The following is an 18,576-nucleotide window of genomic DNA, read 5'->3' as shown; positions in this document are numbered from 1 at the left end:
CAGAAATCTTCTCCTAAAGATCCTACCAGTAACACGTATGAAAAACATGGGCAAAGCTTATCAGTGCCAGAGGCTGCAGCTAGAAAAAAGGAAAAACCCCTTTATGTTCCCTAGATCTTTTCATTACAGTAATCCCAGTGTATATTAGTGTGTGGAAAAAAAAAATCATAATCAATATATCAAGTCTCATAAGTGTCTTTCATCTGGTTTAGGCCAGCTATTTCTATTCCGCAAAACAGACAATATACTTTTTACAAAATGGAGTGAGTACCTGCATCTTTCTGATGTGATAATGGTACAAAACCAGCTGGAACCTTCCAGAAATGAAATTATAACCTCTTGTTTTACAGCAATGCAGCGCATGGGAGCTTGGAAAGATCTAAGCTTTATGTTCACTTAATAGAACAATGACAATTTCTCAAACAGAGGAACCAAATACATTAGCACATTAGCAAGAATTAGTTTTTTAAACTATTGCTTCAATTCACCATGTCAGATTGCGATTTTTTTCTCTCTCTCTTTTTTTTTTTTTTTTTTTTTTTTTTTTTTTTTTTTTTTTTTTGGCCTGGGACAAAAGGTCTTTGCTAGTGGCTAGGCACTGGTGAAGCAGGAACCCCAGCCTTACTATGGAGAGACAGACACAAGCTTTCCAGTTGGAGATCCAGCAGAAGCTAAACACTGCAGAATCTTCTTCCCCCCCCACCTTTTTTTAAATCTGATTTACTTGTCAATTTTATGCTTAAATAACTGCTTTTGAGAACACCATGAAATTCATAGCAGCCAAGGTAACAGCAGCATAGCAACAGACGTTGCTACTCAGAATAGAATCGTAAGAACGAGTCTGCTAACTACATCCTTCCAATCTCACGCATACAAATGTACACAAGAATAGCCTAAGACATGCATGCTTCCAAGTCTAGCTGGGGCTCAAAGTTTTAGAGCACCAGAATCAAGAACGCTGTATCCCACAGTAAACTACATTGCAGCATGCTAAGATTCCCTAACAGAACTTTCTTCAGCATCCCCTCAGCATGATGCTAAAAGCCAAGAAGGTTTGCTGTGTAAAGCTGGTCTTCAAAAGACACTTCCACAGGTAATCTAGTGTTTCCATACCCCGTATCTGCCTATGCTGTGAGTGGAAGTACACTATTATTCACTGGTTATAACTAAGAAATATGTCAGGGCCTAAGCACCGAGCAAATGTCTCTCTGGTACAAATGGCATACCCCTCTTCATTAAAAGGCATCTATCTTCAGGTTGCACATAATGTTTCAACTATAAAATACATTGCATTCTCAGGAAAAACCTATTTCATGAGCATCCTCTAAGACTAAGTAAGACGTATATCAGACTGAGGACAGACTAGCAGCACTCATGCCGGAATCTCTTTGCAGGAATCCTCACACAAGAAGGATGAGAGGCCTCAGCTGAATGCAGTCCCTGGCTGTGCAAGTGCGACAAGTCACAGAGGAGGACTGCTTTCTAGAACATCATGAGAATAAGTCACATCTCAAAGTTTAATTGCAACAGAAGCTCATTCCAAGTTATCTGTATCAACTGTCCACTAGTTTCAGATGTCCCTACAGGCAACACAGATATATACAAATGTATCCCCTAAATTACAGAAATCTCGCACTCTCCTACAGGATAACCAGCTCCACCATGGAACTATGAAGTTCTAATTTTAATGAAAGTTGGGGTTTTACTCCCACTGGAAGGAAGTTCCAGAGTTTCACTTTTCCAATAACTTCTGGTATATATTTGGCATCAATTTATTTTTATGCTGTCATTGTCTATTAGCAGAAGTATCTCCCTGCCTCTTTTTCCTACATATTAAATAACAAGTGTAATAAAATAAAGACTGGAAGAAGTTAAACATCCAAATGCCTTTCGTTTTTTCTAGGAGGGAAAAATTTCCACTGCCTTTTCAATCTAACAATCCTCCTCTGCACTCATTCTAGTTTGTGGAGCCTTAATCCCAAAATGTCTGATCCTGGGAGTTCAGCTGTCTGTGACACAAGGCCTAATTCTGAAACAGCAAAGCCACCTATATTTGGCTTAGACTTTTGATAAAATGTTTTCAGTTGTAAGAAAGAGCCTTGACAAAGTACAAAGAGCCATTCGAGATAAGAAAGGGAGGTTGGGGGGAAAGAAGCTATGATGGCTCAGATACAGCAGTAAGCAGCTTGCAAATTCAAGAGCAAAAGCATTGACCTGAATGGGTATGAAATAGTACAGAACAAAACCATGGAGTCTGACAGAAATCCAACAAGTCTGATGATCAGCAAGAAGAAATGAAGGCCAATCCTTCCTCCCTGCTTTTACCAGAAGTACTGAACATGCCAGTGCTCTCCTTAATAGGTTGCAAGTCCCAGCTAGGACCAACAAATAGCTTCCTGGCACAGCAAAGGATGCCTTACCAAAATGACCCAGAGAGGGAGGGCTACAAGTTGGACACAGTTCTTGTGCTCTCAAACACACTTAATCAATATTGCATTTGAGGTCTTGACAGGGTCTTAGATCTTTTATTTCTAGAAAGTAATCTGTACACATATTAGCTTCAACTACTAAATGGAACAAAGGATGTTTAGAAGTAACTGAAGTAGTTTAGAAGTAACTAAGGCACAGTCAGAATAGAAGGTGGAACAAAACCCTAAAATTCAAAATTAGGCAACAGCTACATCAAAATGTGTTCCCTAAAACATTAAATATCTGAACATTAAGTCTAGTTAATAAATGTATGCCTTGCTTCCTATTGCATAAAAGGTCAAAAATATAATAGCTTTTTGGATTTGACATTATATTGCTCAAAGAAAAATCAATTTAATTAAAACTTTCTGCATAATAGTCTAAATGCAGTTATCACAAAGTCATTCAGTCACATACACATTAAAACTTCTCAAGTAAGGTATGCGTTACAAAAGCTAGTACTTTCAAAACAACCTGAATAGCATTTGAAATTGTTTTTAGTGGATACATAAATTATTTGAATACAACTTCACTGGACTAAAAACTTCCAAGTATGCCTAATTTGTATACTCAGTTTCACACTTAAGGCAGCAACCAAGGGTTCTGTTGACAGACATCTAAACATATGAGTTTACTGCATTTCTTTTTTTTCCTGAAACATTTAGTCTTGATAGAAAATACTATAATCCCCTGGAAGTGGGGTAAAAAACACCCAAAACCTAAAAACTCTATACTGGAATAAAGATTTTCTAGTGACTTAGTCCACTTAAAGCATTCATCAAAACCCTCCTTTTAATGAGGTCTAAAATTACTCAAGGCAATAAAAAAGCCTGTTACTTGGACCTAGACATATGAACTGGAGCACTTAGTGCTCCATTTCAGGAAAATACTCAGTTTTAACTCTGTACTAATTGTTACTGATGCTAACAGGTCACCGTATATTTTAGAATTGTTATGAAAAGCAATACAATCACATGATTTTTTTTTTTTTGCAGACTTTTCAGGATATTTATTTTTAAATTTTCTTCTCTGTATTGCTCTTGTATGACAGAGTGCTAAGGATTAAGGAAAGCAGCACAGAGTCTGCAATGCAATGAAGTAGCTCACACCCTGACTATGCACAGCATATTTATATCAAGAGTAAGAACAGAGTGTGCATTGCTTTATAATTCAGCACACAGATACAGCAAAAACATAGTAGGAGTTGAGCTGGCGGCTTGTGGTACAGGCCATCAGGACTCCAATAATATGAAGACAGAAAGGGAAGCACAGATGAGGAAAAGTGCTTTCTGGAGGAATCTGACAAAAATGGAAAGTGGCTGATTACAGTGGAAAGAGAACATTAGTTCCAAGCACAAAAGCAATAGAGAGATATGACAGAAAAAAGATTCAAGTAATTCTGCTGAACTGGAAAAGCCAAGGATGAGAGGTTAGAATTTGATCTAGGGGGAAAAGGAGTATCACAAAAGTAGTAAAACGACCTTAGCAAACAGAGAGGAAGTTATGGCAGAGAGAGATTCACATTGCAGTAAAAGTGAAACAGATTTGAGCAGATTTGGTAGGGAAGTTAAAAGCAAAACAGAGTAACACGCAACTAAGCAGTAGAGAGAAAATGACAGAGGAGAGTTAAAGTTGTCAAGTTTACAAACCTGAATGACTGGGAGAACACTGATGTCACCAGGGACAGAGGAAGACAAGTAGAAGGGAAAGATGTTTAGATGGAAAGCACTTCAGTTTTGCTGAACCTGAAGTAGAAATGAAACATCCAAGAGACACTGAAAAGACAGGAAAAGATCTGTGACTGGGCAGCTAGTGCAAGCTGCATGTAAGAAGGCATACCTGAGAGTCACTCTCAACCTCTGACAACCCATGACTTCCGTATTTCCAAATGAATTCATCCTACTCTCTGAATATTCACTGCCAAAGCTCTAATCAAAATATACTACTACAGTGGCCAGTAAGTAAATCTTATAAAAGAGTGGTTTTGTTCATTACAAAAAGCTTCCATTCAAAAGTAATTCCTCAGTGTAGCATCTTCAGTCTCAACTCAAACATCAAGACCCCGGGGCACTGTACACGCTAAAGAGCAGTAAAATCACTGCTACTTGAACAAATGAAAAGCCTTAGTTTTGATTACAGTGTTATGTTGCAAACCTACAAGCTTATACAATGTTTTGTTTACTTTTTCATAATCTACATTTTGCAGCCTTTAATGGTATCAAGGGCAGTCAAATAAGGTTTTGATCCAGTATGTTAAGAATTATCAATTTACTACCTGAAAACTACATGTATAAGAGTTTACAACAGCAGAAAAATGTATCAGGAATACAAAGAAGAAAAAGAAGAAGAAAAACCCAAATATTTTAACCTTCATAGAACTGTAGAAATGTAAGCTAGAAAGAACTTCAAATCATCTAATTTTGCACACAAACATGATTTAGATCAACCTAAATGAGAAGTTACTCTAACTGGGTATTTTATAGCTGCCCAACAGTAGAGAGTCCATAGCTTCCACAGACAGCTTGCCTGATATGTGGTACTTTTAGTTGAATTTTTTGCTTAATAACTGAAATGACTTTAAAAATACCTCACAAGCTTGCTCACTCTCAGTCATTTTTATGCACAAGAAGATCTGCATTCCCCCTCATCCTCCTCGACATTTAGTTCTTGATAGAAAAGACTATATTCTTTCACAGTCTTTGTCACAGGTCAGTCAGTTTTCTTAATATGTTCATGTTAAACTTCGCTGGATTCACTTTAGCCTGTTTGCATTTATATTAAAGTTCAGTTCATCATTTTTCCACCAGCATCAAGAAAAAGGGAATAATTGTTCTTCCTTGACCCCCCATACAACACTACTGTTACTTCACCACCAAATGAGAATTGCTTTTGATTCACAACAGCAAGCAAAATGAGAACCTTATTTTCAAAAATGACAAGGCTTGATATGAAACAGTCCTTTTACAGATATGAATAACACCTTCTAAGATGACTATGACAATGTACTTTTAGTAATACAATTAAGAATTCCATGAACCTTTACAAGCAAAGTAGAATTTTGTTGGTTGAGCTATATGGTTAGTTAGAAGATGCACCTCCATCTACTTTGTGTCAAGGTAGAAGAATGAGACTACAGGTGACCTTTATAGTAGGAAATTTCAAGTCTTGGGCCTGATGAGTAGGATTTTCAGAAGATAAGTAGGTAACACAATACTCATGGTACGTTCCTCTCTTCTTAGCCAATGCAGTAGAGGGACTACAGACAACCCATCCTTCCATGCCCTTGTCTTCTTTCCTCCCCCATGTACTTCCTACAGACTTTGGCTTGTGGCAGCTGGCAAAATTTTAATTCGTCTTTCCTGATACCTTCCCCTAAATGACAGTGCAAATTTTAAACAGAAAGCTAGCTTCTTTCTAGGTTACTAGTTGCTTGAACCATGTATGGCCCTGATAGCCCATGAAGATGCTGCCTGTTTGCACTTATTATAACTATGTTACAGCCAGAAGACTATTTCTTTTAGAGACATTCATATCTCTTCACCAGAAGATACATCTGCAATACCCTGGATAAAATTCAATTCCATCTGGGTGGCATTAGATGAGCATGGAACCTGTGTGTGTACCTACACACACAAAGATACCAAGCTATATGCTATACTAATGATAACTTGCCTGCATACGTGTTGGCCTTGTTCAAGAGATCTGTGCATGCATGCATGTCAGCAAAAGCACGAATCCCCAAGCAGTTGATAGGGTGAAGCTGGGATTCCAAAAATTCACAGCAAGTCCTTTTCACATCCTGCAGTTGCAAGAGACCAGCTGCTGGGAGCAGTACCTGTAAGAAGCAGCAGGTGGTTACTATCCCCATTCAATTCTGAGATTATACAAGAGTATTCTCAATATTAATAAAGAAAACAAAATAACCCATTAAAAAACTAGGATTAAAACAGGGAGGAAAATTGCAGCCCTATGTGACTGAAGAACTTAAAATTCAATATTAACATGATTTTGCAATACCATTTAAGATTTAAAATAACAAGCAACATCTTTACCACCATGTTCACTGTAAAATCATCCCATACATTATAATTCTAACACTTCATGTTAACTTTTCCCAATATTCATTCACAAGTTCCCTTCTTACTGTTCCAAACAGTCCGTAATTAATCTCATCTCCAAATCTTCAGTTTAGATATTTCTTAAAATCAAAGTTTTCTAGACCATGACAGAATATGTAAGTCTTGTTTGCATGCAAGTACTGGACATTCCACAATTTTTCAGCATCAATAATAAGCATCTTTATGGGACCTTCGTGGAAGAATGGCATTTAAAAGCCTGCCATATAAAACATTCTGTAACTCATTAAAAATCTGTATTAATAAGCAATTAGTGTAAATTACATATGTGTCCTTCAACTTCCACAAAGCAAGTAAAAATTAAAGAATAATTTTAAAAAAATCCTATCACATACACTTTATTTACCCACTAAAACTCTATGGGATTTAGGTGAACTCTAATTATGCCTTTGAGCAAAATCCCATACTGCCATCTACAATTTCTTCTTCATAACATTTTAATTTCTGTGCCTTTAACAGTTACTTTAATGAGACTTTTTATTTTAGAACATTCAGGTGTGAAATTGATGTTAGCCTGCATCTTTAGTGGATGACAACAGACAAGATTTTAACATGGAAATTTTGCAACTGTTCACTTAGAGAAAACATATATTATAGGGCTGCATCAATAATAAGCAAGAAATAAAAAACACACCAAAGACACCACCAAATGGGCGTATTACTCTTGTTAATATTTGCTTTTCATTTAAGCAGTTACTTGGCAATAATTAAAGAGAGTCAAACAAGAAAAGTGGAATAATAACGAGGTCTGAAAGAGCAGAGTAAGACAATTTAGAAACCTATATGACATTATGTGAAAGCGGCAGAATGTACTTCTTTATTACTCTTTGGAAGAAGTTTTAGTAACTGTGTAGAATCAAATATTTGCTATCGTCTTTGTAAGCGTCTATCTACTCTGTGTCTCAAGAGCTAACATTGTTTACTCTTTAGAGTTTCTTCTTGAAATAAAACTTAAAATTATGACCCAAACGAAAACAAAAAGGACTTCAGGTGAAATAATACCTTGTAATGAACCCTTGTAAACCTAATGTCTGCTTTACACTCCACTTTTGGTCCTGTTTCTATGAGTTATGGCTGTTCTCTCTTGAGCTTGCCATATATGAAGCCTGCTTGAAAACCATCTTTCTGTTCCTCAACATATTAATCCCTAATTTGAAGCAATAATCCGCTATAGTGTAAATTTTACGTATTTGGCTATCAATGTGGACAGCAAAAAGGAAAGTTCATACATATAACAAAAGTTTGCTTTGAGTATCAAATGTTAATGAAAGAGAAATTAAGGAAACACACAAATGTGATTGCACTGACATACAGACTGCTCCTAAGCAAAATAACTGAAAATTAGTTTAAATCTTAGATAATCCTTGAAAGTACCAAATCAGTCTAACAAAATAAATGGAGAAGATTTATAAGTAGTAAGCATAAATGTCACATAAAGGCACACAACTCAAAACAAAATTAGTAAGCTTAAAGGTTAATAATGACAAGGTTAAAACAGTGCAGTGATTTTATTTTAGCATATGTTTATGAAAATGTGAAGATAATATCAGTAAAATAATTTCTATTATTACAACTGAAGTATCAATAGTTATAACAGTGAGTAGATAATTCCTTTTGTACTGAATTCCAGGATAAGATAGGATCATGAAATTAAATACCAAAAATCAAGGCTAGAAATCTAACACAAGTATTTATTTACAGAATTAGCACCAGTCTGCTTACAAATCAGGTAACTAACTGAAGAAGAGTCCTAGGTAATTTTAGGCATTTTATCAGTACAGTTTAGCAAATAATTCTGAAAACAGTTCTTGACTGCTTAAATGGATTCAGTAATGTATCCATTACAAAAATATAAAATCATCAAATCAGTAGCAAAATGGAAAGGTGAAATATGAGAATGGTATGCAGAAGGATTTAAGATTTGTATGCACAGTCACACTGAGACACTTGCTCACTCATATGAGCAGTGAAGCAGTGTTACAAGGACTAGAAGACCACTCTACATTATGGGAAATTCTTAAATCATTGTAACTGACTTTGTACAGCTACAGATTTCAACACATTTTAATTACCAGACAATAAGACATTTAAATCTATTTATGTGTATATCATTACGAAAAAGAAGAGAGAGGCAAAGTGATGAAATTTATCCCACTGAAATTATACATTGGGCTTTGGTTACTAGGCAACAAGAGCTGGGATGACACCGAGCTATCTTCATTTGTACCTATAGAACTGTTTGCCTGGAAGATGCAACATTTAAAAATCACAGGCAGATTCAATCTACTGAAGCCAGGGGCTGAACTATATAGGAGAAAAATGACCCGAACAACCCAAACTCCTCTCAAAGACATTATAAAAAGCTATATTAAAACTTCAGTACACATTAAGTTTAGCTGCTGCTGACTCTAAACTCGTAGGCTATAGCTCAGATTTATTTCCAAAAATAGCCAGTAGAGGGTATCCTAACTTTCCTTTAAAGATCAAAAAGACTAATATGCATACCGCTTTGTACTGCAAGGAATGCAGGGGGGAGCAGTGCTGGTGGAAATAATCTCCAATTGCTTATTCTATGAAAATGTATCCTCATCACAGAGGTTGTTGTTTTTATAATCAAAGAAACTGAACAGATCATAATTACAGATGGCAAGTAAGAACCCTTGTGTGTGTCAAAATTGTGATGATGAATTGTGGAATGACTGCTAGATTTCCTAGAACAGATCATTTAACCCTTACAAGTCTTTGAAGACAATTCCCTAGTTATCTCCTCCTGGTTCTCCTTCTTGCAGCGATACTCCTCTTCCCAAAGCTGTGTACACCTGCCATGCCAAATACGTCTTTCCAACCCCACTGCAACAAAAAGGACTGTGACCAGGGACAAGTATTTGTTTTAAAATCCACCTTCAGTGTCACCTGCATAGTCAGGAGGGATCCATTTAAGGCCCTAAACTTGGGTGCCTGTTTTCACTGGAGTAGATTCAAGCCCTTCAGAATGACTCAGCTAGACCATCAACCTATATCTGAGGCTGCTGTCCTCTCTTGTGGGCTCCTCAGGTAAATGCCAGGAGTATGTTGAGCGCTGAGGGTACTAATGTTGCCTGCAGCTTTTTTCCCCTCTTTTTATCCAGACAGCATCATGACTCTGTTTACTCTTGTGCAGCCGGAAGCGTTTACTTTATATGACCAAAGCATACATGCATTGAGCTCTGAGGCAAGGAGCAGCCAGTACAGGCAGGCACCTCTCCTGTCAGTGCACAAAGAACAGATTCACAACAGTCTTGGGGAGATACAGCTTGTGTGACCAACAAACTGCTACAATGGAAGAAGGCTCAGAGGAGATGGGCAAAGGTGATGAACTCAGGGAAGAATGTAATGAATGAGCACCAAGTGGTGTAAAGAAATCTCAACTTATCTCAATACAGGAGGACTGGAGGGTAACCTTCCTTTTAGATATATGGCTGTACCAGCTAGTCAGTCAGGTTGTGCAAACAGCCGTCTCCAGGATCATCAGTAGGGTGTAAAGTTTTCCCCAGCTAGCCAAACCAGTCAGGGGGAGAGGTATACATGCAGATCAGCCCAACATAAACTGTTAAATCTGACCAACCAACAGAAGGAGCTCTGAAGAGAACAATGGGCTTGACCTGGCTTTAGCCCAGTGAACTGGGGATGCCCAACATCCTGGCAGTGGGCAGAGACCAGTAATGGGAATCACTTTTGCATGGCAATTCAAATGTATATTGCAATAGTTATATTGTGCTTGTGTTATGATTTCAGCAGATGGCTCTATCTCTCTAAATCAAAGCATAACACTATGCAGCACCAGGTCTCTTCAAATCAGTAAATTTTACATCAAACATTAAACCCTCCTTGTGGACTATCTAAGAAGAAGCTGGTCAGAGAAGCTACCCTGGATTGCCTCCCCACCAGACAAGGAAGTTCCTCCTACCCAAAGGCTGCTAGTTGACCTAATGGGCATCCCCTGACAGTGTATTCGCTTCACAAAGTTCATTGCTGCAGTTGTCTTCACACAACTCCCACAAATTGGTACCACACATAAGCTTTTAGTAACTGTCCTGATAGTTGAGAATGGAGAAACAAGTCCAGTGAAAACAGCCACCAAGATGATCAGAGGGCAGGAGGATGTGATATTACAAGGAGAGGCTAAAAAACCTGAATTTGTTCAGCCATAAAAGAAGACAAAGGGGAGGTTTTGTTACCATCCACAACAATCTAATAGGAGGGTGGAGAAGAGTGAGCTGGACTGTCCTTGGAGACATAGTGGGACAAGACACAAGTGGGAAAACAGGGAAATCTGACTGGAAAAAAGAAGGAAGGTTGTTTTTTTTTGTTATTTTGTGTTGGTTTGGCATTTTATTTTGTGTTGGGTTTATGGTTTTTTTTAGACCATGAGGGTGCTTAAGCCCAGGAAGAGGTTTCCCCAAGAATCTGCATAATCTCCACAGAGATACTCAAAATTCAGCAGGCAGGCTCCAAAAACCTGCTTTAACTGACCTGATTTTGAAAAGTGCAAAGTAAAATTTAAACTGATTCAAGCTTTCTGCCTGCTGATTTAAGTTAATTTGTTTCAGTAATTTTATATCAATAATGCTATCATCTTTCCACTCCTCTTCGTACTGATCGATTCTCCTAACATAAATACATTGTGCTACCTGCAGTATGAAGATGCCTAAGGTGATTTTTTGATCTGCACTATTTTTTACATTCCCAGGATTTCTTTAAGATTTCAGCCATTAGTTCTTGCACAAATTCAAACTGATACCCACCAACAATACATTGCTATCAGTATAATGCCCATTTGAAAATAATGAAGAACATATTGCAGGTTTTAGGAATAAAACATCCCACAGCATAAACAAACCCAAAATTTCTCAGAACATGAAAGTACTTGGCAAGCAAATAAGCCAATAAAAATCAAAGCGGTGTATGCCTAGAGAACTGAATAATGTGCTGTCTAAAAGCAAAAAAACTCATTCTTTATCACATGGAGGGGAAAGAAAACTAATCTGTAACATTAGGAAATAGACTAACCTAGGAAAATAGATGTATGCAAAACCTAACACACAACAATGCAATACAGAAGCACGCAGGAAAGCAAGTTACATCCTTGCTAACTGCAAATATTCCTTATTTTCAGTTGCAACATTAAAATGAAATAAATTTCAGAAAGCAGAAGTTATGTCAATACTTATCATAAAAGAAATCTTGAGGAAATACGGAGTTTAACCTCTATTTCTGAGGTTTAAATAACCACTTAATCAAACTGAACTCCTTCACTTGCTGTTTATACTACCATGGCATAAGGAAGAAGGAAATTAAAATAATGGTCAAAGATAATCCAAATTTTTTTTTATTCTTTTTTTATTCTTTTTTTATTATTATCTGCATGCATCTGTGCTGTAATTAAATCTGTAGTTTGTAACTGAAGTGTAGTCTAAGTTCTAGTGAAATCATTCAGCACTGTACAGAAATTATGCTATTTGGGAGTATGCATACAATCCCACTAAAATAGATACAAGTATTTTAACACTTGCATCTGTGGAATAAAATGTAGACATTCCAATTTTGGGAAACTCAGCCTTGTTAGCATTTCTATATGAACCACATTTGCAAGTTAATTGCCCTGCTCCAGTGTTAAAATACATAAGTAAGATACTGTGCTGAATTTAAAGATGTGCATGAGCTGCAAGTTTAGAACATGATACCATGTATCTCATAAAACATACCTTCTGGGTATCTTAACATCCTTGACTTTATATGCTATTGCACAGTGAAGATGTGAATATATAAATTTGTCCTTTAGCTTAATGAGCCCTATCCAATTAAAAATCAGCTGCAGGTGGCACTTTTCTAGTATAAGAGGAAAGAATCAGACTGCTGAACAAGATACAGTCCTGTTCCTTCGCATGCCCTTAGGACTAGACACAAATTGGTAGAGAATCGTTTCAGGTGGAAAGAATGAAATAATTGTGAAAATGTAATATTTTGAATGACTGACATATTCTGCAAAAAACTAAGTAGCTCCCAACTTGGAAAGCAGTGTGACATTAAAATGGAGTGTAAGGAAGAAGCAACTGGGTTACATACCTACTTTTTAACCAGCACCATAATCTGTACTTAAGTGTCTATTTCAGTTAGTGAGATGCAATTTATGGGAAGTAACTGATTTGCTCAAAAATTGGCTTTAGAAGAGACACCACTATAAAAGATTATTCTGAATTAACTCCTAATTTTAATTAAAACGTTTGGGGTGGAGATGGGGTTTTGTTGTTGTTCTCCTGGGGTTTTTTTGAAGGGGCTAGGTGTGGAAGTTTTGGGAGGTTTTGGGATGCAGTTCGGGGTTCCAAGTGCAGAAATTAGATTAATGAAGCAAACAAAGTAACAGAAGGATCGCTTTAATCACATAATACACTACAATTAATGGTATCCATCTGTTCTACAAGGGAGAACCATGTTTGAACCACCCTCATTTGGCTTGAAGATTCTCCTACATCTTCTCTACCAGAACAGTGTCTTAACCACCACGTAACAGTGCATTTTGGCTTAAGCCTCTGCACAAGAGACAGGTTGATTTTCTATTCTGATGGTTTGTTTTTTTTTTAACAGTCATAAGCTGAGTCTTTCATATCCTCTGCTGCTGTTAAAAGATACTGAAAATAGAAATGAAACATTGTCTCATTTGAGTGGAATGTTCTTGAACCTAATATAATTTTCTTCAAAATTTTAGATTTTTTCTTTCAGTGAAAGAATGGCAGACAGTTTGACTTGTTAGAAACAGAGGTTTTGATATGAAGTTTGGTCACAGAATCTAAGTACATGCACAGTAAATCTTCTAAAATAAAAGCTCAAAATCCTTCATCATACTGTAATTCAGTGCTTAAAAGGTAATACAGCTGCATAAAAACACCTTATATTTTCTTATGGCTGGAATAATTTAAACAAGACTAACTAGTTGGAACAAAGCCACTTGCTGCTGATACTCTGTCACTGAGAAACTGGACAATTTAGTCTTTAACTATGGGAGCTGAAGTGCTAACTAGTCAAGTAATACACAAAGCTCCTCTGCAGAAGGATTAAAAGAGGCTGGAAACATTAAGTAGGCAGGATAACATAACTCACTCTATATGGTCTTCGATCTTTCTGTAAAGGCTGACCCACACAAAGAATTGCTGCATCAGCTGATGCTTTTAGCTAATGTGATTCAGCTATAAGATTTGCCCATAACATCTCACACCTTCAGTACCAAGACCACCCTCAGTCTCAAACCTCACTGACAGATACACTTTGGTTACACCAAAGATGACTGTGACAGAAATATTTTAAAAATAGTCTCTAAAACTAAAGAAGTAAAAGACTGACAAAGGATCAAAATGTTCATGTTCTATGTTTCCTAAAGTATAAAATACAACTTGGCCGGGGGGGGGGGGGGGGGGAGGGGAACTGAGGGGAAGGGCATTGAGGAAGAAATTGTTTTCTGGTGTTTTTTCCATATTACAAAAGGACTGCTTTGTAACAAACAAGTATTTTTCTCATAGTATAACTGCATGTTTTCTGGCAATCTTAAAGAGAAGGATTGAAACATCATTTTCAAAGCCTTAAATCCTGTGCTGGAAATAGTGGCATAACTGGGATAGTAGATTATGAACCTCTGTTTTCTCTGTTATCCCATTCTCTGCATCCATACTACTGAGTTTTACAGTAATACAAACCTGAGAACTAAGTGCAATAGCAAAAGCATGAAACAGAAATACTTTCTGTGCTTACCTTCAATACAAAAATTGTGTCGAGATTAACATCTAATGTGCAACAAATGGCCCTTCAGTAAATTCAGACATTCGATTACTCCAGGTGTTTAGTGTTACAGTTATGTTTTTATATTTTATTGAGATAATGTCTGTGGAGGCATTCAAAACCTGCCTGGACACATTCCTGTGAAACCTCCTCTAGGTGGCCCTGCCTTGGCAGGGGAGGTTGGACTATATGGTCTCCAGAAGTCCCTTCCAACCCTAATGACTCTGTAATCTTTTACTTACTCAGTTTCCTAGAGCAGACCATAATCATATTCTCCTAGAAATGTCAGAGGAATACCTCCTCCTCAAGGAAAAAAAAAAAGGAGGGGGAGGGAAAAGGGGGCATTAGGCTTCGTGACAGATTTCATAATCACTTCAATCTAGATACTGTACTTATAAAATTCAGCTATATGGGTACAGAATTCCCAACACAAACGCATCTCAAGCCTCCCATTTGATTATTTTTTCTTTCAGATGAAGGTTTAATACCTATGTTTCATGATTTAAAGCATGACCAATATCCAGAAAACACAAACATTTCAAGAAAGCCTTTATTCAGCTTCCAGAAGTTTCATCTTATGTGGCAACATACTGCTGAACCTAGTTGCAAGTAAGAGACGTCAAACAGAGTCTCTTCTTTAAGTGGCTTAATTTACTTATAATAAGCACTTCGAATTTTACAGAGAGGTCAGCAGGCACACACACTTTTATTTGAGCAAATGACCTCCGCACTTTAAGTTGGCAAGGGCTGTCTGTCAGGTTTTGGCACAGGTAGGCTTTTAGTCCTACACATAGATACATGGATGCCTATGGTAAAGGTCATAGCTGAGACAAAAAGGAGCTGCTTTCATCTGACTTGACAGAGTAGAGTCTCTAACACAGCCTAGCAGCATGATGATTTTAAAGATCACAGACTCAGAAAAGTTGCACAAGCTGCTTAGTCTAGGAAGGCAGTTTACATACAAAAGTTCTTATTCATTAATGTCTAGTAAAGGGCAATCACACCCTTGCAAGGCAAGATGAAGGCACCACGTTTTAGAATCAGAAAACTTGTGATCTCGGTCCTGATTACTTCTGGCTCACCTGTTGGTCATCATATCTCAGTTTCCCTTTCTTCTTTCCTTTTTCTTTCAAATAGTCATTCAAGACTGTAAACTCTTTTGGGCCACACCATCCTCATAGCTTGTTGCTGTAATACCTGTCATAATGGAGTCCCAATCCCAACTGGCCCATAAAACAAAGGGTTAAAAGTATTTTCCAGGCTAGCCTGGAAATTCACTGTTTTTCAGCTAAATATACATTCAAATAAATGGGTAAATTCCCTGTCTTCTAACAAGAAAAAACAATGCATGCCTCCCTGGTTAACGGCATGAAAAAAGCAATCTCCAAATTTCCTTCTACAGGCTCTTCCATTTGCATGTTAAAACCAAACTACACTTGAGAAAAATTGGCAGTGTCCAGTGCTTTGGAGGTAAATAAATGTAAGGGCTGCAACAAGACAAGAGCCTGGTCTTCCAGGTTTGAACGGGAGCAGTAAAAGATGGTGGTGGAGGCTACAGTCCTGGTTGGTAGGTCAGGGATGCAAGCTTCTTTTGGGAGTAGAAGGGTAGAAGATAAAAAGGAAGAAATTGCAAAAGTTTTGCCCCTAGAACTGTTTTTGTTTAGCCCTGCTGTAACCAGACAGGGATCCCCTCCATGCTTTCAGCCACGCTGGAAGCAAGTTTGGCATCTGGCTCGAGACAGAATCTGTTACGTCATCCTCCCTTCCCCAGTATGTGGTCAAACCTAGTATTCACTGAAATAAAGCTTCACAGCATGGCTATGCGTCCATCAGCACTGTCCCTTCCTCTGTCTTTCCCCCCTTCAAAAGAAAAGGGGAAGACGAAACCTAGGGTGGAGGAAAGCAGAACAGATGAACCCAACCCAGACCTGGACCTCATATGCTCTCACCTAATTAGGGAGGTAAATCTTACAGGGTGAAAACACCTGCTTTGAAATACAGTCTATCTAATAGTAACCTAGGGTTCTCACATAGTCATTTCCAAATTAACCAGCACAGCTGGAAAAAGCACACTGCTCACCTTCTGCATCCTATACAGCTCCTCTCATGCATTTTGCGGCAACATACTCTATTCATTAGGCATGTACTCTAAGCATAATAACAATAATACATATGTACGTTGTATGGCTTTGTGCACTCCTCCCTAGGTATCTTAAAGAAAAACTTGCTATCTTTAGGCATAAGTACATAAATCTTTTACCCTTAAAAGGGTATGTGGAGTCTTTGAAACAAATAAATTTTGGAAGAAAAATAGACTCCTTGTTTAGTCATCTCAGAGTCAAGCCAAAAAAGGCCTTAATCTTCTCCCTCTCTTAAATGATAGCTTTTCCATGCCTTTAACAGCTTTAAGCCTTTCCCCAAAGTGTGCTATTCGCGTCATATCTTATATCATCCAGCAGAGTGTTACAGGTGAGAACACGGATTTCTACAATGACATACAGATGCTGCTGTGCCATTTTTCACACTCCTTTTTAAAGCATCTATTTCACAATGAGCAGAAGTTTTCCTAAGGTGACTACAGTATGTTATTCTATTCTAGGAAAAGCTGTTAATGTAAAACATAGCAATACGTAGGAGTAATTCAGATTTTTCTTTTCATGCATTGCTTTACACTTTCCAACATTAAATTTGGTCTGCTAGCCCGACATCTAGCTTAGCTAGAAAGCAGTAAGATTTTCTATTTTTATCTGGTATTGAAAAAAGTCCCTAAACCAGTTCATCACCTACATCTTTTGCTACCTACTTTTCAAAACTAAAGAAAATCTGTTCTTTGGAAGCTTGTGACAGATTACAACCATTCAGATACAGTGAAAGCCAACTATTTATTCCTATTTGTTCCTGTGCTCCCTAGGGATTTTTGATCTATTTATTGCTCATCATGTGACAATTTAGGAGGGACTATAACTAACTTGACTTTCAAAAGCCTTTGATATGGTTATTTCTGGACCACTCAAAGAATTACAGGAGGTTTTTATGAGCTATGCATAACTCAAATAGAATTCTAAAACATATGGAAAGTTTGAGCTTCCCTTATGTTACCTGACACTAACAACAAAAAAATCCTTTATAGTATCTCTGATGCTCAGGATCAGCATATAACATTGTACTGATTTACTAAAATATGATTTGAAACTGCAGGGAATAGCCACCTAGAGAATTTAACATTTTTTTTAAAGTCTCAGCCACCTCACTTTAAGTTTCTTCTCCATAGGTATGCAAGTATATATATATGTCTATGAAATCCTGTTTCCCTAGTGATAAATTATTTGTATTCATTTGCTTCAGTGCCTCATCTTTTGACTCTTTCTCTAACTGTATCTTTGATCTGTAAGAAGATGCACTTTGCACAGTCCATCGGCATAACTGGGACTTTCTACCTTACTTAGTTTTTGGCACCTTGCTCATGCGTGGCTTTGGCGGCCTACATGCTCTCTTAAATCACTCATTAAAGAAACAATATGCAGGAAACGAACAGCTGTTATATTTAGAGCTGCAGTGCTGAGTAAAAGTGTTTTATTCTTTTTATCATTTAAATTAAACGTGCCTGTTTAAATCCCTCAGTGACTTCCCATTCACCTCCCACAGCAATCAGAATCACATGCTTCTGAAGTGCAGGATTACAGATCAGTATCTCTTCTATAATGTACTCCTGCCTCAACCTCACTTCTGTCTCACCCCATCACCTCCTCCATGAATTTCTGATTCATTCCTTGGCTCTTGCTTAGACCATGCTGACACAGCCAAGCTACAAGACTCTTTACTGCCTTTGCCCAGAAGTGTCTCTTCTAAATATACAGAACTGAGTGGGTTTTACGCCCCTTCAATGTATCTTCTTAAGGAACAAAGATTCTGAAATAGGGTAAATCTGTGATTCAGTCCATAAGACCTCAGTCTCCCTCCAGAAGAGATTCAAGACTCTCTACTTCCCACACACACTGGTGTTTGATAGTCCAAGACAGTCTTTTACAGCCTCACCACAATTTTCATTCATTCCTCATACCTTTTGATCCACATTTTAGACACACTTTATCTCTTGTGCTCATTCTCAGTTCTGTTTCTCCGTTATTTCTCTTTAGCAACTAGAAGCCGGTGTACAACAGCT

The 18,576-nt window shown here is 37.5% G+C and overlaps 1 protein-coding gene across 1 annotated transcript in view; it reads right to left on the bottom strand.

Moving 5' to 3' along the window:
* The window catches only part of KLHL2 (kelch like family member 2), a 60,117-nt gene that overhangs the window by 18,524 nt on the left and 23,017 nt on the right, over positions 1–18,576 (bottom strand). The window contains exon 5 of the mRNA XM_065693951.1: positions 6,142–6,304. Within this exon, the coding sequence (XP_065550023.1) occupies positions 6,142–6,304 (163 nt within the window). The remainder of the gene's footprint in view (positions 1–6,141; positions 6,305–18,576) is intronic.

Source organism: Lathamus discolor, chromosome 1 (genome assembly GCF_037157495.1).
Source record: "Lathamus discolor isolate bLatDis1 chromosome 1, bLatDis1.hap1, whole genome shotgun sequence".
In the NCBI taxonomy this organism is placed as follows: domain Eukaryota; kingdom Metazoa; phylum Chordata; class Aves; order Psittaciformes; family Psittacidae; genus Lathamus; species Lathamus discolor.
The sequence above is the reverse complement of the archived record's forward strand: the minus strand, read 5'-3'. Positions and strand labels throughout refer to the sequence as shown.